The 26411-nt window shown below is 42.2% G+C and overlaps 2 protein-coding genes and 1 long non-coding RNA gene across 6 annotated transcripts in view; 2 read left to right on the forward strand and 1 right to left on the reverse strand.

Annotated features, from left to right (window-relative positions):
• Positions 1–4391: 4391 nt before the first annotated feature.
• Positions 4392–7173, forward strand: swi5 (SWI5 homologous recombination repair protein). 2 transcript variants are annotated; one of them, XM_052526001.1, is made up of 5 exons: positions 4392–4713; positions 5395–5443; positions 5556–5659; positions 6060–6154; positions 6496–7173. In XM_052526001.1, exons 1-5 carry the CDS (start codon positions 4610–4612, stop codon positions 6555–6557), a joined length of 414 nt encoding a protein of 137 aa, XP_052381961.1. In that variant the 5' UTR covers positions 4392–4609; the 3' UTR covers positions 6558–7173. The 2 variants fall into 2 exon arrangements, with proteins under 2 accessions (XP_052381961.1, XP_052381960.1); XM_052526000.1 differs by having other exon boundaries at positions 4405–4713; positions 6493–7173.
• Positions 7174–7860: 687 nt separating this feature from the next.
• slc27a4 (solute carrier family 27 member 4) overlaps positions 7861–26411 on the forward strand; it is a 26734-nt gene continuing 8183 nt past the window's right edge. The window contains exons 1-6 of one of the 3 annotated variants that reach the window (XM_052525989.1): positions 7861–7946; positions 14312–14473; positions 20178–20572; positions 23731–23889; positions 24185–24254; positions 26303–26394. In XM_052525989.1, coding sequence (XP_052381949.1) covers positions 7933–7946; positions 14312–14473; positions 20178–20572; positions 23731–23889; positions 24185–24254; positions 26303–26394 — 892 coding nt within the window. In that variant the 5' untranslated portion in view covers positions 7861–7932. Of the gene's footprint in view, positions 7970–9249; positions 9607–14311; positions 14474–20177; positions 20573–23730; positions 23890–24184; positions 24255–26302; positions 26395–26411 lie in introns of those variants that run through there. The other 2 variants (XM_052525988.1, XM_052525990.1) reach the window with 2 other exon arrangements.
• Positions 10994–13191, reverse strand: LOC127931869 (uncharacterized). The gene is made up of 2 exons (XR_008143367.1): positions 13109–13191; positions 10994–11875 (listed from the first exon to the last, which is right to left on the reverse strand). It is a non-coding gene; the product is annotated as an uncharacterized LOC127931869 (long non-coding RNA).

Consider the following 26411-nt stretch of genomic DNA (forward strand, 5'->3'; position numbering starts at 1 on the left):
GTATATTTTTATCTGTTTTTTAAAATCTGATTCTACTACTTGCATCAGACACCTGATGTGGAATAGAGTTCCATGAAATAATGGCTCTATGTAGTGCTGTGTGCCTACCTTAGTCTATTCTTGACTTGGGGATTGTGAAGGGACCTCTGGTGGCATGTCTTGTGGGGCATGTATGGGTGTCTGAGCTGTGTGCTAGTAGTTTAAACAGACAGCTCGGTGCATTCAGCATGTCAAAACTTCTTACAAAAACAAGTAGTGATGAAGTCAATCTCTCCTCCACTTTCAGCCATAAGAGATGTACATGCAAATCATTGATGTTAGCTCTCTGTGTACATTTTAAGGGCCAGACATGCTGCCCTGTTCTGAGCTAATTGTAATTGTCCGAGGTTCCTCCACATTAATTATTGCACGATTTAGTTGAGGCTTAGGGTTTAATGAATGATTTTGTCCCAAATACAATGTTTTTAGTTTTTAAAATATTTAGGACTAACTTATTCTTTGCCACCCATTCTGAAACTAACTGCAGCTCTTTGTTAAGTGTTGCAGTGATTTCACTCGCTGCAGTAGCTGACGTGTCTAGTGTTGAGTCATCAGCACACTGTACATAGACACACTGGCCTTTCAGAAAGTATTCATACCCCTTGACCTTTTCCCATACTTTGTTGTGTTACAGCCTGAATTTAAAATGGATTAAATAGATTTTTCCTCACTGGAATACCCACAATACCCGATCATGTCAAAGTGGAATGATGCTTTTCAACATTTTTACAGCTGAATTAAACATGAAAAGCACAGATGTTTTGAGTCAATAAGTATTCAACCCCTTTGTTTTTACAACCCGAAATAAGTTCAGGAGTAAACGTTTGCTTAACAAGTCACATAATAAGTTGCATGGGCTCACTCTGTGTGCAATGATAGTGTTTAACATCATTTTTGAATGACTACCTCTTCCCTGTTCCCCACACTTACAAGTATCTACAAAATAACGTCACTGGGCGAGCAGTGAATTTCAAACACAGATTCAACCACAAAGACCAGGGAGGTTTTTCCAATGCCTCGCAAAGGAGAGCACCAATTGGTAGAGGGGTAAAAAAAAAAAGAAGACAATAAATATTCCTTTGAGCATGATGAAGTTATTAATTACACTTTGGATGGTGTATCAATACATCCAGTCACTACAAAGATACAGACGTCCTTCCTAACTCAGTTGCTAGGCAGGGAGGAAACAGCTCAGGGATTTCCCCATGAGGCCAATGGTGACTTTAAAACCGTTACAGAGTTTAATGGCTGTGAGTAGGAGAAAACAGAGGATGGATCAACAACAAGTGTGAAAAGAAGGAAGCCTGTACATAATAAAAATATTCCAAAACATGCATCCTGTTTGCAACACGGCACTAAAGTAATACTGCAAAAAATGTGGCAAAGCAATGAACGTTTTGTCCTGAATACAAAGTGTAATGTTTGGGGCAAATCCAATACAACACATTACTGAGTACCACTGTCTGTATTTTTAAGTATAGTGGTTGCTGTATTATGTTAGGGGTATGCTTGTATAGTTAAGGGCTGGGCAGTTTTTCAGGTTAAAAAAATGACGGAATAGAGCTAAGCACAGGCAAAATCCTAGAGGAAAACCTGGTTCAGTCTGCTTTCCGCCAGACACTGGGAGCCAAATTCACCTTTCAGCAGGACAATAACCAGAAACACAAGGCACATTTACACTGGAGTTGCTTACCAAGAAGACAGTGAGTTTGAGTTAAATTGCTTTGAAATACTGCACAATTCAGGTGTAGAAAGCTCTTAGAGACTTACTCAGAAAGACTCACAGCTGTAATCATTGACAAAGGTGGTTCTAACATGCATTGGCTCAGGGGGTTGAATAGTTATATTATCAAGATATATTAGTGTTGTTTTTTTTTTGACAAATGTGTTTATTTTACAAAAAATTCGCACACTTTGATATTATAGAGTACATTTTGTGTACATCGTTGACAAAAATGTTGAATGAAATTCATTTTATCCCACTTTGTAACACAACAAAATGTGAAACATTTCAAGTGGTGTGAATACTTTCTGAAGGCACTGAGTATACGAAACATTAGGAACACCTTTCTAACGCTGAGTAGCACCTACCAGTTTTGCCCTCAGAACAGACTCAATTTCAAGGTGTCAAAAGTGTTCCACAGGGATGCTGGCCCATGTGAACTCCAACGCTTCCCACAGTTGAGACAAGCTGGCTGGATGTCCTTGGGTGGTGGACCATTCTTAATACACACAGGAAACTGTTGAGCTTGAAAAACCCAGCAGCGCTGCAGTTCTTGACACAAACCGGTGCGCCTGGCACCTACTGCTCAAAGGCTCTTAAATCTTGCCCATTCACCCTCTGATTGGCACACATACACAATTCATGTCTCAATTGTTTCAAGGCTTAAACTTCCTTCTTTAACCTGTCGCCTCCCCTTCATCTACACTGATTGAAGTGGATTTATCCAAGCTGTATCACAACCGGCCGTGATTGGGAGTCCCACAGAGCGGTGCACAATTGGCCCAGCGTCATCCGGGCTTGGACGGTGTAGGCCGTCATTGTAAATAAGAATTTGTTCTTAACTGACTTGCCTAGTTAAATAAAAATAAGAAAACATGTAAATAATAAAGTGGCATCAATAAGGGATCAGAGCTTTCACCTGGTCAGTCTATGTCATGGACTTCTTAAAGATTTGTACAGGACTGCTAGAATATTCCACAGCACCAGAGAGAGAGTAGCCAGTGAGAACACATACATACACACACATGTACTGCACGCACAAGCATGCATGGCAAGCTCACACACAAACTTGACATACGCAAACAACACACACGCACACCTTCCGACACACACATACATACCTGTTGCATAATTATCACAGTTTCAGACCCTGAGAGGTCACTACAGGACCATTAACACATGTTTTTGATCCCCTGATTTCTAAAAGGAGAAAGAGGCTATGTGCCTCACTTGAATGTTTCATTCTGCGCACTCCTCTTTCTGTAACGACTTCTTTTGGTCCTTTATTTTGTATGGAAAATGTCATCTCGTTTTCTCCTTTGATATTTTCCTAGTGAACCGTGAGGTAAGAAGACAGCTTGTTCGTGAGGCTCTCTTTGGATAGTCCACCCGGAGATGCTATACAGACTATTGCTAACACTTACTAACCCTAAACTTAACCCTTACCCTAACCATTATTCTAAACATAACCCTAACCTTAGCAAGCAGTGGCTTATCAACAGATAGTTTGAACTATCCAAATAAAGTGTGACCGCTCTTTCCTGAGATAGCTACAAGAGTACCAACTCTACGTTACGATCAAAATCAAATCAATTGCTATTTGTCTCATGCTCCGTAAACAACTGGTGTAGACTAACATTGAAATGTTTACTTGTCGGCCCTTCCCAACATTGCAAAGAGAAAAAAAAGACCAGATAATAGAACCACGTTAAAACATGAGGAATCAATACACAATGAGTAACGGCAACTTGGCTGTATGCGTGGGGTACCAGCATCGTGTCGATGTGCAAGGGTACGAGGCAATTGAGGTAGATATGTTGTGTACATAGGTAGGGATAAAGTGACTAGGCAAACAGGGTCGATAATAAACAGTAACAGCAGTGTATGCGATGAGTCCAAATAGTTAAAGGCGCTGCATGGTCAATACGTCGTCTGCATTGCCCGTGCAGCATTTATGATGATACGGACTACGCAGAACTCAAGACATTCAAACGTCTAGCACTTCGTCGACCAGCGCAAAGCTGTTGTCAAGGAAGTGAGTTTGTGTTGATACAGGACACCCCGCTCTCATCTGCCGTCAAACCAATCATGTCAATGTGGAGCTAGGTATACGTTGCCATCCACATGTTGCCACATTGCTTCTACACCGTGCTTCTACACCGGCATTGCTTGCTGTTTGGGGTTTTAGTCTGGGTTTCTGTACAGCACTTTGAGATATCAGCTGACGTAAGAAGGGCTATATAAATACGTTTGATTTGATTTGAGAGCCACACATCGATGCGGTACAGAGCTCGATTTGGCCTCTGAGTGCAGCCAGAGGCTCCGTCTTTACGTCACACCCTCCACACGAGCCCCCCGCCATAATACTGCTAAATAGTTAGTTAAATAGTTCGACAGCATTATAATTCAACAGTATCACCATGGGTGCCATGGAATTTGGGCTGAGGGGAAAACACTGGCTAGGCCTATACAGTGCGAAAATTTAAAAAATATATATGTCAAATGTAATTCAATATCAATATGAATTTTTCATAATTCAACAAGGGTATTTTTATTTTATTATCCTTGAGACCTTCTGACTTGTAGTTGGGCTTGTCCCCTGGTGAAATAGTTTTGGTTAATGCCGCCGCCTAGCGGTCAAATAGTAACATCACACATCGACCCATTTAATGCTGAGGACCAATGAAAACGCCGTACGTTTTCTTAGCGCGGGAAAGAATGATGTCGACAACTACATAGGTAAACTACAGGGAAAAGGCGAAGACACACACCCCACGGAAGCCAGTTTTGAGACGTCGTTTTCGCATAGTTTGTCATTTCATCTTGGCTAATATCCTTCGAGGTGCTATGGCTACAGAACGGAGTCCTGAAATATGTGTGAATGTCCCGGATGTAACGTTGTCAACGCCAAAGGGGAAGGACTTCTCTACAGCTAAAGGGGCTCATAAAAGGTACGAAAATAGTGTTCCACAAAGTCCCAAATCTTGTTAACTGGACAGGGTCATGGCTACCTTTTTATAGTGTGGGGTGACACTATTGTAATTGCTCCACATTCAAGGTACTTCTCTATCACGGTGTCGTAGTTAGCGTCTATTCAGTTGTTCGCTGAAAGGCTGTGATGCTTCATCTTTGCCGCTAGGTGGCGGTAGTGTAGAGTTATTGAATGTTACACGTTTGAAAACTCTATACAACGTACAAGGCAGGCAGATTACTTTTTTTTTTTTGAAGATGCTATGATTAAGTACACCTAGAGTAATAAACCAATATATTGAATGGTGCCACACAATGGACTTTGCTACAAGCTAACTGCACTTCCATCAAGGTACAAACTACCTGGCAGAGTACTAAGTTGCATTTTCATGAATCAATTAAGTTTGTGGCAAAGCAAATTCCATAGTGTGGCACCATTTCAACATCTAGGTTGAATAATCTAGGTTTATTTCACATTTATCATACCATTCCCTCTTGAACACAATCTTACCTACCTTATCTTTAGGCCTAGATCCCTGACAACCTGGCCAGACTCTTATACACACTGAGATGTGGCAGGTGATACTATTCCATCTAGGTTATAGATCAGTGATTTCATTGAATAGGAAATATTCTACTTGTTTTAATTTTCCTCCCCTTAGGACCCCATACTCGGGACACACAAAAGTCCATTCCAGCTTCAAATCACCTGTAAGTCTTCTGATGTGGAATTGCTTTTGCATATCACACACACACACACACACACACACACACACAAAAACAAACATGTTTTGGCATCATCATAGTCCTTGTCTTTCCCCAGGTCCAGACCTCCAGTACTGGCCCTGCCAAGCCTGAAGAAGAGATAGAGGAACTGAAGAAGAGACGCGCAGAGTTAGACTCTGAGATTACACTGTTGGAGAAAGAGTGCGTACAATGGGGAATAGAGTTGAATAGTAGAGCAGTTTAAATGTCGTTCCTTAAGATGTCCTTCACTGTGGTTATTCTACTGAATGGAGTGAATCTTTTACTTGTTGATTAGGTTGTGTGTGTGTGTGTGTGTGTGTGTGTGTGTGTGTGTGTGTGTGTGTGTGTGTGTGTGTGTGTGTGTGTGTGTGTGTGTGTGTGTGTGTGTGTGTGTGTGTGTGTGTGTGTGTGTGTGTGTGTGTGTGTGTGTGTGTGTGTGATCTGAAAGTGTTGTCCAATATTTGCAATAACATTAACACTTCGGTTTCTATACTGTTATCAGTTCACAAACAACACATTGGCGGAATAAGATGAAACCATGTCTGTTGAGAGACTAACCAATTTGTGTGGATTTCTACAGTGGGATCAGAGTTGATGAGTTGGAGCAGCACATCGACTTGCTACATGAGTACAACGACATCAAAGACATCGGACAGTCACTAGTAGGCAGGATAGGTGAGGCCTACACACACAGGTGTACACAGTATACAAACACACGCACACAGATTTTCACATTCACTAACTACTCTGCCACAATCTAATCAGCTTTGGTGGTAGTAAAATGTTTTTCTTCCATTCAGTAGAATAGCCATAGTGAAGGACATCTCATGGACTGACCATAATATCATTTCAACTCTTCTACTTTAGTTATTCAAATCATTTCAACTCTTCTACTTTTCTGAAAGCTCCATTGGTTGCATTAAGTCAGGCAAGCACAGATCGTGTTGGAAATGATTTCAAACTGTTTTGTGTGTGTGTGTGTGTGTGTGTGTGTGTGTGTGTGTGTGTTGCAGCAGCCCTGAGAGGAGTGACCACACGAGACCTGTACGGCCAATTTGGGCTTGAGCTGGATGACTGAGGGAGAGCGACTGGGTGCCCATCCTATGCTCTGCCCCCTCCAGAACAAGAAGGGGGGGGGGCTAAGTTGCGTTCTTCAACAGTCTTTTCTTTGGTGGGTGTTTGGCGCGGTATGGCCTAATCCATATCGGTATAACCATGTGTGTAGGCAGCACACCGTACACAATTGCCCTCTGGGCCAACAACAAAAGTGGAAATTCAGAACAGTAGAGTCTAGAATTAATTGTTGCACATCGTTCTCTTCTACTAACCCCCCCCCCCCTGTTTTATGGGTCTTGACAAAGAACTAAGAGAACGGATGAATCTTAACTTCAAAACGGAATCTACTTGCTCTCCTACATTGCACTCATATAATCGAGTAATGCATTTATTTCCATTAAGTATAGTAATGGTGCATACTCTGCTTCGGAAGTGCAAGGGAAAACCGACTTTCAAACTAACATCTGCTCTATTTCCAAATGTAGTGCTGGCAAGTTTATTAGTAAAACAAATGTTTTACTTCGTAAATGTATTATATTTGCACATTTAAGTTCTGGCAAGTTCCAATAAAATAACTATTTGTGCAGTATGTTTTGTGTTTGACTGCATGTTCAGAGATAAAGTGAATTGTCCCGCCAGTGTCTTCAGAGGTTTTTGTTGGGCTTGTTTATTGGAGGAGAACGTTCTGTTGAAGATCACTGAGGAGAATGATTGTCACTGATTGATGTAAAAAAAAAGAGGTGTCCATAATCTATGTGGAAACCACTAATATTTTGTCTTGAGCTGAAAGTGGCTGTAAGAAGTGCTGCCGCACTGCCCAGATGATCCAATGATTAGTGTGGTAGGCTTTGTGTGTGTTTTAGCTCCTCTTTAGCATGGGTCAATGAGCATACCCAATGGACGCAAGCTAGTTGTTTCAACTTCATTTTTCAACGTGTCATGGAAAGTACATTGGATTTGCAAAAAGTCATCAATGTAAACTTGTTTTGAGGGTGAAATTTCAGCCATAGAATTGTCATCATGGTAACCCATTTTCAACATAGACAAACCTTGTATGAAATATATTCAAGTTGTGCCTTTGAAACGTCAGTTCTTCAATGTTCTATCCACTATCGGGAAAAACTAAAGGCAAAAACAGCACCTCCTACTGGAGAATTGATCTATCTACAGCTATCCATTTGGTCTTTCCTTTCCCGAGATAATCCATCCACCTGGCAGGTGTGGCATATCAAGAAGCTGATTAAACAGCATGATTGTTACACAGGTGCACTTTGTGCTGTGGACAATAAAAGGCCACTCTAAAATGTGCAGATTTGTCACACACAGCAATGCCATACATTTGGCAGTATGGATGAATGCCGGTTTCAATTGTACCGGGCAGATGACAGACAGCGTGTATGGCGTCATGTGGGTGAGCAGCTTGGTGAGGTTATGGTATGGGTAGGCATTAAACTACGGCCAATGAACACATCTCCAACTAAACTAAAAATTCAAGTTAAAGAATATGATTAAGCCAGTGGCTCAGATTAAACTATCCAAGCCTTAGATACATGTCCTTTAAATGTTGGTTGAGTTGTCCACCTAACACAATTCTACGTGACTTTTGTAAATAGCCTATCTTACAAACTAATGTCAAAGTTTTTATTCAACCTTAAAATGAGTAACACAATCCATGGTAACATTTTGAGGTTACTGTAACTATAAAAGTCTTATGTAATCATAGAAAGTGTGTATGTTCAAGATAGCGTGCAAAGGTTTCTGGTCTGTGGAGATCTTCACATATAAATATCTGTGCAGAACCTCGAACAGCATTGATCACTTACACAACGATTTAAAAAAAAAACTAACCTCAACTGCAATACAGGTCAATTGGTTGTGCTATTAGTTGAAGCACAGTGATAACACATTAAGGTATTGTATAAATACAACATATCTTACATTGTATTCCCATTTCAACTTTGTGCTTTTTTGAGTGGGCGAGTAAAGGTTGAAATTCCATTAATCAACGTCTCAACCACAAATGACCCGAATTTCCATGTTGAATTGATGTGGTGTGCCCAGTGGTTTCCTCTGACTATAGCCTACCGAACTGGCCAACTGTTTATTCACACTTCCTGCTTTAGAAAGAGCCTGCAAAATAGCAAGCAACCGCAAGACACGCTCATTAGATTAAAAAAAGTGCTTTCTGTAAATGATCAAGTATTATCCTGTGATAATTTTCGCAGCCTAAAAACAATTGCCTGCACAGTGCCTCACTGACTATATTGCCATAGAGTCATGTGGTTCTGGTGTGAAACGAATGCCTTATTGAACCATGCACCTACCTCGGTCCATATCCGAGCATCCGAACAGTACCAGTGCTGCGCTCTAGTGGAGGCCTGGGTTTATTATGGGCAGACTAGAACTACCGTTATGCGCAGGTCTGGTCCGGTGAGCGGCTCCCGCGATATGACTGTATACGGTGATCTACCCTACCCTATGATTTGATGCTGTGATGGTTTTACGTGCGTCTCATAGACCCGCATCAGGCCTATGTCACTACCGGGTGGAAACGGTCGTGCACCCACTCGTCTGCAGGGCCGCATTTCCTTGACAGAATTTCTGAGGCAAGCTCCACCTCTATCGGAGTCAATTATAAACTATGGGCGCTGTGATTCGTCGTAGGTCATGCCACTCATCGTTTACACATAACAGTGTATACGAAGGGGGCGGGATCAACTAAGAAAATTATAGTCATTTGAATTACTGTAGCGAGAGAGCTCATGGCTACAATGAAGCTGAAAAAAAATGATACTGACTATATGAATTAGCTGATGATTTAGATGGGGGAAAAGTCGAACCAAGGAGGCAGGCGAATTTGATATAATCCTACAGGAGGAAGGGCAGTTCGCTGAAACCCTGGTGTGTGTGCTGTGTGTGTGTTGGGTGTGTATGTTCCAACGCACAAGTAAAAGCCAGAGAGCGGTGGAAGGCTTTGCTAAGCCGATCAAGGCGGAATTGTAGACTACAAAACGGGTTCCACGTCCGGTGTAATACGCACATTATTGTGATTGTGGGGGACGTGAAGCAAGGTATGTCAAAGAAGAACACTCACACCACTTGTCATTTCTATTTCCCTCAATGGTCTGGATTCCGGCTCCATGATTATTTAGTAGCCTAGTGAGGTTCGAATAGCGTAGGCTTCACCAACTGTCCTTTAACAACCTTGCCAGTGTATGGAAGCCTGTGTTTGGATGGACCAGGTTCGAATCTGTTGGACGATTCTATTATGTTATGTAGAATACCCTAATATTATATCTTGTCAGTGCCAAGAGGTCGTGTGGCCGAAAATCGGGCAGCGTTGACACACTAAATTGAGAGGCTACAGAATAGCCACCACCACTTCCATTCTGGTGTGTATTTTGTTGCGCACTATAGCGACACATGCAACCTTGCTGATGTTGCTATCACCTTATCATAAATTGATCGACACCATGGACGTTCGATCGGATGTACATGATTGAAACCTTTTAGAGATGTAACGGTTCTGATTATATTTGCTCGGGTCGCGCACATGGAAATAGCTGCTGGTGTTGGTCGAGTCTTTTTTTATTTCCCATCAGCAGTGAGCCTGCCTCTCTCTCTCTCCCTACTACCGCAGTACTGCTGCTGTGATGCTACTGTACGCGCGTTTAAATTTCCGGGATGTAGGCTATAGCTATAGACCATCTATAGATGCGCAGGTTGCCAAACATTCTCATTTTCCAAACCCCTGCGTATGTTGTGATGTTGAATGATGATTTATAGTCTAAATAGTCCTATTATTTAATCGCAGCGATGTTTAATCCTCTTCTGTGGGCCATAGCCTAGGCTACATTATAAATGTATGTAGCCTATTGCCATGCTGGCCAGATGGTGTTATATCCGCTGATGATGAGCACTTTGACGCAAGCGGTAATTTGTTATCATAATCATGCTCCCGCCTCCTAACAGAAAATACTAGAATTAAGAATCATGTGTTCTTGTTGAGACCGATGCATAGATAGTCGCGTCAGATAAAGGTTCCGATCTCATTAACAAAAGGCACTGGCCATATCAGGTAGCATTGAGATGGACCAACGTCAACAAATTATTGTTACCGCCGGTGTCCTCTGCCCTCTGGCTCTGTGCTGGTTCTGATCTGTATGTCCAACAGTAAATAATACATTTTTATGTCATCTGTGAGCCCAAGGTTGTGATGTAAATGGACAGATAAAATTGTAACAACATTTCTCACCTGTAGCCTACTGCATAGCCTACTGCATACTGACATGACACTAATGGCCCATAGCCATTTTTATAATTCTTTGATACCAAAATATGTCATAGGCAGAGACACCTTTTGGCTTTGTTTTTACATCAATATGGCGCTGGCCTGGTACCTGGCCTGGAGAGCCCTTGTGGTCAGGACATTCCCAAACTGGACCTTGCAAAAACAAATCAAAATCACATTTTATTGGTCACATGCTCCGAATACAACAGGTGAAGTGCTTTACTTTATGAGCGCATTCCCAACAGTGCAGAGTTTAAAAAAAGTAAAAGACAAATATTTCAATAAAACAAGGAAATGGTAACACAATGAAAACAATTACAAGGCTATATACAAGGAGTACCAGTACCTCGTACCCCTGCACATTGACGAGGTAGGTAGAGGTAATACAGTATGTACATGTAAGTAGGGCTAAAAGTGACTAGGCAACCAGGATATATAGTAAACAGAGTAGCAGCAGCGTGTGGGAAAGTGTGTCTATATGTGAATGTGTGTGTCGTGTCAATATGCATGTGTGTGTTTTGTGTGTGTGTGTTGGAGTGTAGTATGTGTGAGTGTGTGCGTAGAGTCTAGTGAGTGTGCAAAGAGTGAGCGCAAGAGAGTCAGGGCAAAACAATTAAGATAATAAAAGAATACAGGGGGTCAATGTAAATAGTCCGGTTAGCCATTTGTTCAGCAGTCTTATGGCTTGGGGGTAGAAGCTGTTCAGGTGCCTTTTAGTCACAGACTTGGTGTTCCGGTATCGCTTGCCATGCGGTAGCAGAGAGAACAGTCTATAATTTGGGTGGCTGGAGTCTTAGACAATTTTTTTAGGGCCTTCCTCTGACACCACCTGGTACAGAGGTCCTGATTGGCAGGGAGTTCTGCCCCAGGGAAGTACTGGGCTGTACGTACTAACCTCTGCAGCACCTTGCGGCCGGATGCCAAGCAGTTGCCATACTAAGCGTGGATGCAGACAGGCAAGATGCTCTCAATGGTGCAGCTGTAGAACTTTTTGAGGATCTGAGGGCCCGTGTCAGCCTCCTGAGGGTGAAGAGGTGTGGTCGTGCCCTCTTTTAAAAAAAATATATTATTATTATTATTTTTTAAATGTAACCTTTATTTAACTAGGCATGTCAGTTAAGAACTAAATCTTTTTTACAATGACGCTGGGCCAATTCACGACTGTGTAGGTGTGTTTGGACCATGATAGGTCCTTAGTGATGTGGACTAGAGGTTTTTACTAGAGGTCGACCGATTATGATTTTTCAACGCCGATACCGATTATTGGAGGACCAAAAAATAATGAAACATGTTCAATTTGGTTTAAATAATGCCATGTAAAATATGTGCCATGTAAAACGTTTAAGTTCCTTGCTCAGAACATGAGAACATATGAAAGTTTGGCGGTTCCTTTTAACATGAGACTTCAATATTCCAAGGTAAGAGGTTTTAGGTTGTAGTTACTATAGTTTTTATAGGACTATTTCTCTCTATACCATTTGTATTTCATATACCTTTGACTATTGGATGTTCTTATAGGCACTTTAGTATTGCCAGTGTAACAGTATAGCTTCTGTCCCCCTCCTTGCCCCTACCTGGGTTCGAACCAGGAACACATCGACAACAGCCACACTCGAAGCATCGTTACCCATCGCTCTACAAAAGCCGCGGCCCTTACTCCAAATCTAAAAGGGAGTGACGTTTGAAACAGTATTAGCGCCCACCCAGCTAACTAGCTCGCCATTTCACATTGGTTACACCAGCCTTTAGGCTGATAGGCTTGAAGTCATAAACAGCGCTGTGCTTGCGAAGAGCTGCTGGCAAAACGCACAAAAGTGCTGTTTGAATGAATGATTACGGGCCTGCTGCTGCTCAGTCAGACTGCACTATCAAATCAGACTTAATTATAACATAATAACACACAGAAATACGAGCCTTTGGTCATTAATATGATCGAATCCGGAAACTATACTTTCGAAACAAAACGTTTATTTATTTCAGTGAAATACGGAACTGTTCGGTATTTTATCTAACGTGTGGCATCCCTAAGCCTAAATATTATTGTTACATTGCACAACCTTCAATGTATGTCATAATTACGTAAAAGTCTGGCAAATTAGTTCGCAATGAGCCAGGCAGCCCAAACTGTTGCATATACCCTGAATCTGCGTGCAATGAACGCAAGAGAAATGACACAATTTCACCTGGTTAATATTGCCTGCTTTACTGGATCAGTAGTTATAACTAGTGATTATGATTGATTGTTTTTTATAAGATAAGTTTAATGCTAGCTAGCAATTTACCTTGGCTTCTACTACATTTGCGTAACAGGCAGGCTACTCGCGGAGTGCAGTGGTTAGAGCGTTGGATTAGTTAACTGTGCGGTTGCAAGATTGGATCCCCTGAGCCGACAAGGTGAAAATCTGTCGTTCTGCCCCCGAACAAGGCAGTTAACCCACAGTTCGTTCCTAGGCAGTCATTGACGATAAGAATGTGTTCTTAACTGACTTGCGTAGTTAAATAAAAGGTATAAAAAAAATATTAAAAAATAATCATTGGCCAAAAATACAGATTTCCGATTGTTATGAAAACTTGAAATCGGCCCTAATTAATCGGCCGATCTCTAATGTGGAGACAGAGGAACTTGAAGCTCTCGACCCACTCTAATACATATTGCAAAGGACACCTTGCTTTTTGAAAGGCTGTGAGGAAAAAACATGTTATGAAGCATTCTTGGAAAAGTTACAAAGCATAAACTAGTCCTTTACCTTTGTTTACTTGTAATTTTGCATAAAGCCTATCCAAAAAGCCATGTAGTGTAGGTCTAAATCTGGAAGTTATAAATAGGTAGGAAGACGTTTAAAGGGGAAAATAGATGTGGAATACAGAGAACCTCTATAGAGATTTAGAACAGAGAACGTTTGAGTCCCCTCTATTCTGATCGAGAAGAGCCTGAATGATCAGAATGGATCAGCAACATCCCGACCCCGACCCCACCATACCCAGCTGTGAATGCTGCCCAGGAAAGGCTCGGAGGCAGCGAATGTCAAAGGTCGCCTTTTTAGTCGCCTTCCTCATCTAGATAGGCAGGGTGTAGGCCTATGCACGGTTACACTTGACATATCACTAATTCAGTAGACGCTCCTATCCAGAGAGACTTACAAAAAGTGCATTCGGCTAAGGAAGGCGAGTCTACCACACACCACACACCACAGGTTCATTGAAAGTGCAACCTCTGTGCTAGAATAAAATGACATACCAGTAAGTGAAAGTAAAGGTCTAGTTTATGCTTTGTAACATTTTATAATGTTTTTTTTCCTCACAGCCTTTAAAAAAAATCACGGTGTCCTTTGCGACATGACAGGCAAATGCCCTCTCGTCACGTCACCAACTGTACAGTAACTTGTGTTCAGAACTTGGGACCACTGATTTTAAAGCCCTTAGAAAATATTATTGAAAATTGATAGAACGTGTTGACATTGTGACTTGTGTTTCCAACTCTCCAGGATGATGCGCCTGGCCTGCTGCACTGTCCTGCTCTTCGTGCTCCGTCTCCTGGTGGGCCTGCCCTGGTTCCAAGTCCTCCCCTCCATCCTCATCTTCTACCTGGGCTCTGGAGGTTGGAAGTTCATACACATTTTTGCCAAGACCATCGGCAGAGACGTACAGTGAGTGGGAGTATAGTGTGGGCTGCCGTGTGTGTGTGTGTGTGTGTACCTGTCTACAAGTACACAGGTTTGTTTTTCAAGTCACTCAGAAGCCTGTTTTATGGATACATGTGTGTCAGTCCTGCTTGGTTTTAAGACCTGTCAAACAACAGATAATTTGACCATGGCTAAAATAACTGTGTAATCGTCTCCATCAGAAAAAAGCAGCACATTCCTGTAAGACAAGCTAAAGTGTGTGACCGGGGGGTTGTTGAGGACTCCTGAGGTTTGTCTGTGTTGTGACTTCACAGCTCGCTCGACAAGACCATTGGCCGACGCCTGGGGTGGGTAGGGGGTTAGGGGTATGTGTGTTACGTTCCCCAGCAAGAAAACTAAAAATTGACGCTCAAAAGGTAAGGAGAACTAAACAAAGAGTCACTGACAACAAGCACAACTAAACAGTTGGGGTTTTAAGAGGGGTTCTAAAAGACACTCATCTGTGTGTCCACTGAAAGCTTGACGAGCAACAGCAACTGAGACCTAAAAGAAACACACCATGAGCGCCCACTTAATTTGCCCGAGAACATGCAAACAAAATTTAAAACCAAACTTAAAGACGGGAAGCAAAGCAAAAAAAAGTGGAGCGAAACGACAACAGGAAGTCATTGCTCCTTAAACCAGTTTACAGCTTTGAAGAACATATTTTCTAAAACAACAAATGCGACTAGGACCAGGAGAGCAAATGTCTTCTACAAGAAAATGATCATATTCCTGTAAGACAAGCTAAAGTGTGTGACAAGAGGGAAGAGTTGAGGAGTTAATCAGGTCAGGTATGGAGGAACATTTCAGAGAGAACAGACACACATACCTTTTATTTATACAGGTTTTTTTTCTCTCATTGAGATAACATCTCTTTTCCAAGAGAGACCTGGTCCAATAGCAGCAGAGGGAACAACGTGTCAGACAAAACCATGGTGACAGGTACAGCCACTACCCCTCGCCCCCAAGTAACCTTTCAATGTTTGCACAGATCTGAACGGTCTGGAATGGTGTAGTGGTGTTGACCTTACAACATCTGCAAACATTGAAGGGGAATCGGTTGTTACTCGTATCGGTCACACTGCTGAGCCAAGCCGAGCTGAGTTGTACTACTCTAGCCTGGTTGTGCGTCCACCGTGGTTCAGACAGGAAACGTCACGTATTAGTTTAGCCATTCATTTGAAGATTACAATACACGCAGTACTGTACGTTAGCCTTGGCGTTAGGCTTTGCTCCTTCGGGGCTAGCTCACTGACCGATCATGTAAGATGTAATAATTCCGGCAGAAAACAAGGTACTGCTATACCAATCCCCCCCTGATCGAAAACAAAAGCAGAGCCCAAACAGGTGGAGGATGGGGTGGGTGGTGGGAAAGCAGGAACACAGACAGGCATAGCGAGAAACGCATGTTACAGCATTAGCATGTCACCGAGAACACCAGCGCATAGCTTGTGCACGGCAGCCATCGGAGTATGTGTGCGCTAACCTGGTTGACTAATAGACCACCATTTAGTTTTTATTAGGATCTCCATTAGCTGATGCCAAGGCGCTACTCTTCCTGGGGTCCAAACAGGAATGAAACAAGAAACAACACACCACAGCAATAATCTACATCATAAACGCAACAAAACATCACACAATACTTTGTGCACTATAGAAATGTACAATGCACCATCATTGCCATTACAATATTGCAGTGTGTGTGTGTGTCTTCCCAGCTATATTAAGGTACGGTGATGAATCAAATTGGTGCAATATCAGCTGATGCAACACTCGTGTTTCCTGTATGAGCCTTTTGCTCTTTATTTCAGACAGGAAACCATTTATTAGACGATGACAATACATGCAGCAACATTAGCAGTGGAGCTCGGCTCTGCTCCTTCAGGGCAGCTCACTGCATGTCCGATATAATAATAACAGGCACATATCAAGGTATGCTATACCAATCCCCAAAACAGACAATGGACTATGTGCACGGCAGGCGCACGCCACCAAGAGCTTTTAAGATCACCTATGTAATATGGTTGCTACTGCATATGTGTGACGTGAAGGATAAACTACGTGTAAGCTTCAGCAGGCACACCGTACTGAGATAGCTTCTCAGAAAACCACGAGTCGGCTTGTTGGCCATATACCACGCCCCCTCGGGCCTTATTGCTTCATTGCAGAGAGAATACAAAGAGTGCGCAAAGCTGTCATCAAGGCAAAGGGTGGCTACTTTGAGGAATCTAGAATGTATTTTGATCTGTTTAACACTTGTTTTTTTTGTTGTTGGTTACTACGTGATTCTATATGCGTTATATCCTGGTTTTGATGTCTTCACTATTATTCTACAATGTAGAAAATGGTAATCATCAAGAAAAACTCTGGAATGAGTAGGTCTGTCCAACCTTTTGACTGGTACTGTATATAGTAGTATTTATATGCAGTAAAAGAGAAGCGACGTGGCTATTAGACCCCAGGGCTGAGAGTAATGACACGATTAGCCATTACTGCGCAGTAACTCATCTAGGCTTCCACAATCTCTGTTCGTAAGCAGCAGAGGCCAATGATCTTGAGGTTAAGGACCCATTGAGAGGCAGTAGCAGCGTCCATGCTGGAGTGGGCTGTCTGTAGCTCAGAGCTCGCTCTCAACGCTGGTCGAAGGAACCGGAGCCGTGATGAGTTGCAATATCTTGTCATTTTTGCTAGCATCATTGTTCGACAGGGGTTCGCCAGGTGCAGCCCGTGGTCAGCATGCAGTTAGCATAACATGAACGAGAGGACAAAGACAGTGTTAATTCTAGTGATGACAACTGATGTTCCATTGCTAGTCTTACATTTTTAGGAGTGTATGGGAATACAATTAACATGGGAGTGGTCATAAGCGGCCAGAACTTGAGAGATCACACAAGATTTAAAGGGATGGAACATATGGTGTACTTCGGAATGACGAACCCATAAAAGCCATCACACAGACCGCCTCTGGAAAAGTGTCAGTGTAAACCCAACGCCATTGTTTTAACGTCAAAGTCAAAACTTGTGTTCTAATGAGAGACGAGAGATACTCTTTGATATACACGATGGTCGCTTCTTCGTAGGCCATGAAGAGGAGGTGGTCAGATGTTATCGGACCGTTGGTGAGGAAGGCGGCATTCGCCTGAATGAGATTTCTAAAAGGAAACGACACAAGGCGGGAACCAGATGCAGACACAGGAGGCAGATGGTTTGAGCTCTGTTTATTATAGTCCAAGGGATAGAGAGAAGGCAGGCCGGGGACAGGCAAGGGTTCATAGTCACGGCAGAGTCCAAAAGGGTACAGGGCGGCAGGCAGGCTCGAGGTCAGGGACGGGCAGAGTGGTCAGGCAGGCAGGCACAGTGTCAGGGCAGGCAAAGATCAAATCAGGAGGATGAGAAAAAGAGAGACTGGGGAAAAACAGGAGCTGAGAGAGAGAAGTTCTGGTTGACTTGGCAAACAAGATGAACTGGCACAAACCGAAAACACAGGTATAAATACACAGGGGATCATGGAGAAGATGGACGACACCTGGAAGGGGGTGGAGACGAGCACAAGGACAGGTGAAACAGATCCGGGTGTGACAACACCGTACAGAGAGAAGAGCTGACATTAGACTGCGGCAGATCTGCACAGCTCAGCCATGACATACCAACATATACTCTGCATCTGGAAAGTATTCAGAACCCTTGACTTCTTCCACATTTTCTTACGTTAACAGACAATACCACATAATGACAAAGCAACCAAAAAAAAGGCTAATTTATAAAAAATGTAAAACATCGATATTACATTTATTACAAGTATTCAGACCCTTTACTCAGTACTTTGTTGATATGTGTGGAAACGATCCCAAGCATGGTGTACGCATAGATTTGTGCCTACGCTTGACTGATCAATGAGGCCCCTAGGTCTTTTGCCTAAATCTTAAGTGTGAATTGTTAGCTTCTATCTGTAATATTCCAGTCAAGGAAAAGTAACATAATTTGGGTTTACCACAGTTTAGGATCAACCGGAAAGATGCTCATTAAACTTCAAGCCTATTAATTGCAACAGCAAAAAACTAAAAGAAGTTGAACCAATGGTTGCAGAGGGATTTATCCCTGAAAAGGTTGAGTGTTGCTATCTAAATCTGAGGGGCTCCAGGCTTCCTTGCGCAGCTCAGTCCCAACATCTTGATAACAAAATGGGTAAATCTGTTGACCAGATGCTTTTCAACGTCATACGGAAAAATCGAACACGTTATATTAGGAAATCTGTCGTTATGAACATGAATACGGTGGTGTACATTTTTGTGGATTTCCCTACTTTGAATAATACTTTTTAAGGTAAATTGGACATTCCTTAATAAATAATACAACTTCAGCTTGGAATTTCGTCCCTCATATCTTCTCCCGTTTTGGTGGCTTCAATTTGTTTCTGCTTTGCAACTACAACATTGAGATTCCTCCAGAATCATCTGCTTTTCATCGACAAGTGTTCTTAGCGTGGTCATTAATATATAACCATACTTTTTCCCCCGCATATAGGTATTTCATTTGGAACGATAAGGATATTTTGTGTAGAAAATACTTGCTCCCTCAGAACAAGAACAGATGCTTTATTTCAAGGGAATGTTGTATCTATTCATGATGTCACAACTTACTGGAATACATTTGTCAATAATATCTGTTGGGGGGAAAAAAAGGTTTGGTTATTACCACTCAAATACCTGCTTGTTAACAAGGTCAAAGAGGTCTCTTTCAGGATGATATATAAGTGTTACCCTTTCGAATAATTACCTGAAGAGACAAACAAAAGACATATTAACATTAACTGTACTTGTTGTGATGCGCATCCAGAAACAGTTTTTGCATTTATTTAGTCATGGTCTACATGTGAAGAGATTTAAGGTAAGATATTTGTAGATTTACAATTGATGACTTTTGTTTGTTATGGGAGAATGTACTGCTCGGGATTTCCTTAACTATAATAAGGATAAAGAAGAAAAATGTACATCTTAAATGTGCTAATGTCATATTCATGAATGTAAATTCATTAAAGGGATAGTTCACCCAAATTACAAAATGACAAATGTGTTTTTCCTTAGCATGTAAGCAGTCTATCGACAAGGTATGACAGCAATCCATGCTTTGGTTTAGTTAGAATGTTAACTTTTTTATTTAACTAGGCAAGTCAGTAAATAACACATTTTTATTGTACAATGATAGATTACCTCTGCCAAACCCTCCCCTAACCCAGACGGGAGTAGTTAATTGAAAACAATCACAGTAACACACTCAATTCTTACCCAGAAATTATTTGATAATTGATATAAAATGTCTACATTGGACTTTTAAGAATACAGCATAGAATTCTAGAAATTTCTCAATTTGAACTTTGATACCAGATGCAAAACAGAGATCGACGTTATTGCTTTATCACTATGTACATCACGTCCACTGCTAAATAGTCAGGAAAAAACATGCAGAAAAACGTCAGGGTTGTGTTCATTAGGGTACTTAAGTTTAGGTAGTCCCTCCCTGTTTCAAACTGTTTCTGTCTGTTTGGTGCCTAGTGAACACGGCCCAGTTTACTACCATGTCTCAACATTCAGATTAACATTGTTGTTCTCTTTAGACTCTTAGCACCTTTGAGCTGTTGTTGTCGTCGTATTCTCACCCTATCCTTCACCTCCTTCCACCCCCACAGTGCAGCGGGCGTCCTCATCAAGGTGAAATGGAACGTCAAGCGTCACCTGCGGGAACGAAATACCCTCCCGAAGATCTTCGCAGAGACCATGCGTCGCCATGGGGACAAGACAGCGCTCATCTTTGAAGGCACCGGCGAGAAGTGGTCCTTCCGGCAGCTGGACGAGTACTCCAACCGCGTGGCCAACCTGCTGCTCCAGAGGGGCTTCGTGGAAGGGGATGTGGTGGCTCTCTTCATGGAGAGCCGATCCCAGTACGTGGGCCTCTGGCTGGGCATGGCCAAGATTGGTGTGGAGGCGGCCCTGATCAACTTCAACCTGAGGCTGGAGGCCTTGGTGCACTGTGTCACCATTTCCAACGCCAAGGCTGTGGTGTTCGGCAGCGAGCTGACCAAGGGTGAGGAGAGGGGGGGTGGTGGAGGGAGGAGAGGATGGAGGTCTAGGTGAGGAAGTGGGGGGGGTGGATGGAGTGGACGGAAGGAGTCATTGGTTGAGTGACAGGTTGCTGGAAGCAGGGCGAGGCGGCATTTAATACTCCACTTATTTTTATTTTATATAATATATCGACGCAAAGCGTATAAAGTATTACATAAGTATTCAGACCCTTTGTTATGACACTCAAAATTGATATCAGGTGCATCCTGTTTCCATTGATCATCCTTGAGATGTTTCTAGAACTTGATTGGAGTCCACCTGAGGTAAATTCAACTGATTGGACATGATTTGGAAAGGCACACACCTGTCTATATAAGGTCCCACAGTTGACAGTGCATGTCAGAGCAAAAACAAAGCCATGAGGTTGAAGGAATTGTCTGTAGAGCTCCGAGACAGGATTGTGTTGAGGCACAGATCTGGGGAAGGGTATATACAAAAAAATCTGCAGCATTGAAGGTCCCCAAAAATAGAGTCCTCCATCATTCTTAAATGGAAGAAGTTTAGAACCATTAAGACTCTTCCTAGAGCTGGCCTCCCGGCCAACAATCGGGAGAGAAGGGCCTTAATCAGGAAGGTGACCAAGAATCCACTGTGGAGAAGGGAGAACCTTCCAGAAGGACAACCATCTCTGCAGCACTCCACCAATCGGGCCTTTATGGTAGAGTGGCCAGACGGAAGTCACTCCTTAGTAAAAGGCACATGACAGCCTGCTTGGAGTTTGCCAAAGGACACCTAAAGACTAAACACTAAGATTGAATTATTTGGCCTGAATGCCAAGCGTCACGTCTGGAGGAAACCTGTCACCATCCCTACTGTGAAGCATGGTAGTGGCAGCTTCATGCTGTGGGGGTGTTTTTCAGCGGCAGGGACTGGGAGACTAGTCAGGATGGAGGGAAAGATGAACGGAGCAAAGTACAGAGAAATCTTTGATGAAAACCTGCTCCAGAGCACTTAGGACCTCAGACTGGGGCCGTCTGACAGGACAATGACCCTAAGCAAACAGCCATGAAAACGCAGGAGTGGCTTCGGGACAAATCTCGGAATGTCCTTGAGTGGTCCAGCCAGAGCCCAGACTTAAACCCGATCGAACATCTCTCGAGAGACTTGAAAATAGCTGTGCAGTGACACTCCCCACCCAACCTGACTGCTTGAGAGGATCTGCATAGAAGAATGTGAGCTCCCCAAATACAGATGTGCCAATCTTTTAGCGTCATACCCAAGACGACTGGAGGATGTAGTCACTGCCAACGGTGCTTCAGAAATGTTCTGAGTAAAGGGTCTGAATACTTATGTAAATGTGATATTTTAGTTTTAAATATTTAACTCTTAAGGATCGTACCCTTTTTTTGTGGAAATGTGAAATTAATGTCGGAGAATATAACACATTAGATCTGATAAGATAAAACAAACAAAAAAACATGCATTCTTTTTTTTCGTGATTGAAATGCAAGATAAAGGCTAGGTTTATGTGTAATTTAGATTTTGGCCACCAGATGGCAGAAGTGTGTGTGCAAAGTTTCAGACTGATCCAGTGAATAATTTCACTACTGCACAAGTCTGCCAGGAGTTTGCCCAAATGTGCCGAATTGGTCAATTGATACATTTTCAAGTACCTAACTATAGAGAACATACGGTAATAAAAAAAAAATACACACTCCCAGGAATATCATACATGATGGATAATTAGCTTATACACTAACTTTCACACATCTAGATGGCGGGGTGGGTGTGGAGCCAGAGACAGCAGTGGGGTCAAACTGTAGACCCCAACTCCTACATTTTGAACATAAGCTTACATTTTATCTCTGGGACCCTCAGGATGACAAATCAGAGCAAGATTTCTGAATGTATATACCTTCAGAGGTGAATGTATCAAACCACTTGCCGTGCTAAATGTTTTTTGTTGTTGTGCATGATGGATCATTAGCTTATACACTAACTTTCGCACATCTAGATGTTTAACTCAAGCTATAATTTCTGCCGCAAGCATATTGCCTGGTACTTCCTCGTTCCTCTCGCTACTGCGCGACACACACATACTGTACACACTTTTATGGTCATTATATGCTGCTGTTACTCTGTTCTTTTATTTTACTCTTATTATTATCTATCCTGATACCTAGTCACTTTAGTTTATTGTCCTTCTGAAAGGTGAATTCATCTCCCAGTGTCTGGTGGAAAGCAGACTGAACCAGGTTATCCTCTAGGATCTTGCCTGTGCTTAGCTCCAATCGGTTTATTTTTTTTATCCTGTGAAAACTCCCCAGTCCTTAACCATTACAAGCATACCCATAACATGATGCAGCCACCACTTATTATTATCTATCTATCCTGATGTCTAGTCACTTTACCCTGCTTTCATGTACATATCTACCTCCAATATCTCGTATCCCTGCTCATTGATCTGGTACTGATACTCCCTGTATATATTGTGTATTTTATTTTATTCCTCTTATGTTAAAATTGTATTATTATTTTACTCTGCATCGGTCTGCATTCTCTTGGGAAGGGCTTGTAAAGCAAGCATGTCACGGTAAAGTCTATACCCTTTTGTATTCGGCGTGTGTGAGTTGATTTAATTTGGTTCAGAAGCAGTCTAGCCAGTCCACAACAACGTGTCCACTAGCTAGCTAATAAATATATATATTATTTCAAACTACTACGCTTCCGACGTGTTTACGCGTCCAACATGTCTGCCTACGATTACGAGGAGGAAGTGCTCTAAATTTGCAGGCCAGCCTTTTATTATATTTGAACTGGAAAGGAGCCTCGACAGATGGAGGATGACAGAGAAAGGAGAGAGAGAGAGATGTCTAATCTATAGTAAGGACACATGACTATTAACTGTGTAGCGATGTGGAGTCCTGTTCAGACTAATGATAAAGCATACAATATATATCAAGTCTTATCTTTTATCCTTTGGTTTATATATATAAGTCAGGAAACCCTGCATCCCTCTGCGTTTTAAACATGCCAAATGCAGTCAGCATATTTTCCTGCTGAGAGAATGTAGGTTTTTATTTTATTTGTGTCTCTGTTTCTGTGAAATTAACTTTTAACTCACTCTCTCCTGTCATTTCTCTGTCTTTCTCTCTCCCACTCCCTCCCTCCGTCGTCCAGCCATGTGTGAGGTACACAGTTCCATGGGGAAGACAGTGCAGATGCTGTGTTCAGGGGACTGGGACCCCAAACAGGTTCCTGTGGGGACAGAGTGCCTGGAGCCTCTTCTGGACGCTGCCCCCACCCACCTGCCCAGCCGCCCAGACCGCTGCTTCACAGGTCAGTCAATCTGTCACTCAAAAAATCCATCCAATCACACTCAGACACTGTAAAAGTAGCCAGACCTGGGCTCAAATAGTTTATTCTTACAAATATTTTGAGCATTTGATTGAACCTGTCTGAAGTGCAGTGTTTCCACTTTTGGGACTATTCCATTGCTTCCATTGCGCTAGCCAGGCAAGATCAATCAAGCCCATAGTTGTACTGGTTTGTCCAATGTTTTTTATTTTATTTCTGTTATTTTGACTGTTTTGTTTTTGTATGTGTTTATTGATTTCTTGTCTCTGTCTTACAGATCGTCTGTTCTACATCTACACATCTGGGACCACTGGGATGCCCAAAGCTGCCATTGTGGTTCACAGCAGGTAGGCACTAAGTAGCTTCTCTCTCTCTCTCTTATTCTCTCTCTCTATTCTCTCTTTTCTCTATTCTCTATTCTCTCTCTCACTCTATTCTCTCTCTCTATTCTCTCTCTCACTCACTCCCTCTCATTGTTTCTTGTCTTTCTCTACACTATCTCTCAGGAGCTCCTTTTCAAAGAGGAGTGTTTGTAGAAAGAGGAGTGTTTGTAGAAAGAGGAGTGCGAGTGCCCTATCTATCTATCTATCTATCTATCCATCTGACTTCAGGAAGTATTACTGCCCCTTGACTTATTGCACATTTTGTTGTGTTACAGCCTGAATTTAAAAAATGTATAGATGTATTTTCTCACCCGTCTACACACGATACCACATAATGACAAAGTGAAAACATGTGTTTAGAAGATTTTAGCACATTTATTGAAAATTAAATACAGTGATATGTCATTTACATAAGTATTCCCACCCCCGAGTCAATACTTTGTAGAAGCACCTTTGGAAGTGATTACAGCTGCGTCTTCCTGGGTAAGTCTTTAAGAGATTTTCTCACCTAGATTGTGCAACATTTGCTTATTATTCTTTTCAAAATTCTTCAAGCTCTGTCAAATTGGTTGTTTATCATTGCTAGACGGACATTTTCAGGTCTTGCTATAGATTTTCAAGTAGATTTAAGTCAAAACTGGTAACTCGGCCACATTCACTGCCTTCTTGGTAAGCGCCTCCAGTGTAGATTTTGCCTTGTGTTTTAGGTTAATGTCCTGCTGAAAGATGAATTAATCTCCCTGTGTCTGGTGGAAAGCAGACTGAACCAGTTTTTCCTCTAGGATTTTGCCCGTGCTTAGCTCCATTTTTTTTATCCTGAAAAACTCCCCAGTCCTTAACGATTACAAGCATACCCATAACATGATGCAGCCACCACTTTGCTTGATAATGTGGAAAGTGGTACTCAACAATTTGTATTCAGGACAAAAAGTGAACTGCTTTACCCATGCAGCATTACTTTAGTGCTTTGTTGCAAACAGGATGCATGCTCTGGATTTCTAAAAATGTTGTGCAGGCTTCCTTATTTTTACTCAGTCAATTAGGTTAGTATTGTGGAGTAACTACAATGTTGTTGATCCATCCTCAGTTTTCTCTTATCACAGCCATTAAACTCTGTAACAGTTTTAAAGTCACCACTGGTGTCATGATCAAATCCCTGAACCGTTTCCTTCCTCTCCAGCAACTGAGTTAGGAAGGATGCCTGTATGTTTGCAGTGCCTTGGTGTATTGATCCAAAGTGTAATGAATAACTTCACCATGCTCAAAGGGATATTCAATGTATGCTTTTTAAATGTGTACCCATCTGTCAATAGGAGCCCTTCTTTGCGAGTCATTGGAAAACCTCCCGGGTCTTTGTGGTTGAATCTGTGTTTGAAATTCACTGTTCGACTGAGGGACCTTGTGTGGGGTACAGAGATGAGGACGTCATTCTAAAATCATGTCAAGCACAAGTATTACACACAGAGTCCATGCAACTTATGATGTGAATTATTAAGCACATTTTAACTCCTGAACTTATTTCGTTTTGCGATAACAAAGGCGTTGAACACTTATTGACCCAACACATTTCAGCTTTTCATTTTTCATTCATTTGTAAAAACTTTCGGAAAACATATTTCCACTTTTGACATTGTGGGGTATTGTGTGTAGGCCAGTGATGACAAATCTCAATTGAATCCATTTTCAATTCAGACTTGTAACAAAAACAAAATGTGGAAAAAGTCTAGGTGTAAATACTTTCTGAAGGCACTGGATCTCTCTCTTTCACTCCATCCCTCCTTCTAACTGGATCTCTCTTTCACTCCATCCCTCCTTCCCCCTCTTCTGTCTCTCTCTTTCACTCCATCCCTCCTTCCCCCTCTTCTAACTGGATCTCTCTTTCACTCCATCCCTCCTTCCCCCTCTTCTAACTGTCTCTCGCTTTCACTCCTTTCCCCCTCTTCTAACTGTCTCTCTCTTTCACTCCATCCCTCCTTCTAACTGTCTCTCTCTCTCCCACCTGTGCTTGACAGGTACTACCGCATGGCAGCGTTGGTATACTATGGCTTCGGGATGACGTCTGATGACGTGATGTACGATTGCCTTCCACTCTACCACTCTGCAGGTAACAGTGCTGTGTGT

This window comes from Oncorhynchus keta, chromosome 9 (assembly GCF_023373465.1).
Source record: "Oncorhynchus keta strain PuntledgeMale-10-30-2019 chromosome 9, Oket_V2, whole genome shotgun sequence".
In the NCBI taxonomy this organism is placed as follows: Eukaryota; Metazoa; Chordata; class Actinopteri; order Salmoniformes; family Salmonidae; genus Oncorhynchus; species Oncorhynchus keta.

Coding starts and splice junctions, on each gene's coding strand:
- swi5 (XM_052526000.1), top strand. CDS start 4,610: ATGGCTACAGAACGGAGTCCTGAAATATGTGTGAATGTCCCGGATGTA. Junction 4,714..5,394: donor GCTAAAGGGGCTCATAAAAG/GTACGAAAATAG, acceptor TCCTCCCCTTAG/GACCCCATACTCGGGACACA. Junction 6,155..6,492: donor GTCACTAGTAGGCAGGATAG/GTGAGGCCTACA, acceptor TGTGTGTTGCAG/CAGCCCTGAGAGGAGTGACC.